Here is a 958-nt window from a genome sequence, read left to right as displayed (position 1 = left end):
TGTTTTATCTCATTCTTTTCTTTCAAATGTTGCTAAAAAAAAACCATCCATCGCCTTTGATTGAGGTAAAGAATGAAAGGGTGCCTCAGATAAATATAAATTATGTTTCTGACAAAAATATTTTGCTTGATGTACATTTTCAGCATCCAGTATACTACATGTTATATAAACAATTTTTCCATTTTTCTTAAGATACAACAAAGCATTTTCAAAAATTTCTCTTTGAGTTTTTACATAATCATATAATTTGTTATTTGTAAATTTATATTTCATTTCTGGATTTCGTCGTAAAGCACCAGTACCTGTACATGGAGCATCAACTATTACTACATCCATATAACCAAATAATTTTTTTAATAATATATGATTTGAATTTAATAAAATATAATTTTGTATTCCAGCCCTTCGTAATCTTATTTTTGCTTGAGATAACATTTGATCACGTATATCGTGTAAATATATTTTTCCTGTATTTTCCATTAACATAGAAAATGCTAATGTTTTTCCACCTGACCCTGCACAATAATCAAGCACCTTATCACCTGGATGTACAGGTATTTTTGAACTCACTATTTGGCTAGCTTCATCTTGAATTTCGAAGTAACCTTTTTTATATTCATGAATATTTTTTAATATTTGATTTTTTGTTAATAATAATCCATATGGTGAATTAACACATTTTTCCACTGATATTCCTTTACTTATTAAAGTCTTATATAATTCGTTTCTTGATATTTTATTGTTATTAACACGTAAAAAAACGGGAGCCTTTTCATTTAAAATAGACATTAATGTGATGCTTTTCTTCTCACCATAGCAATCTAAAAGCTGGCTGTATAATTCTTTTGGAAAAGAGTACCTGACATGTGCAGGTATTTTCTCGTTGTTCATTTCATATTTCCACCTAAAGGATGAAAAAAAAAAAAAAAAAAAAAATTTTATATATATATTTTTTTTT

General features: G+C 26.6%; 1 protein-coding gene across 1 annotated transcript; it reads right to left on the bottom strand.

The window, feature by feature from the left end:
• Positions 1-9: 9 nt before the first annotated feature.
• PRSY57_1229900 (sun-family protein, putative) lies at positions 10-904 on the bottom strand (the record flags this gene model as incomplete). The annotated part of the gene is made up of 1 exon (XM_020115075.1): positions 10-904. A coding segment is annotated over one exon (895 nt), but the record flags the coding sequence as incomplete, so codon positions are not given.
• Positions 905-958: the final 54 nt, after the last annotated feature.

Source organism: Plasmodium reichenowi, chromosome 12, assembly GCF_001601855.1.
Source record: "Plasmodium reichenowi strain SY57 chromosome 12, whole genome shotgun sequence".
Lineage (NCBI taxonomy): Eukaryota > Apicomplexa > Aconoidasida > Haemosporida > Plasmodiidae > Plasmodium > Plasmodium reichenowi.
This window is presented reverse-complemented; position numbering and strand designations above follow the sequence as displayed.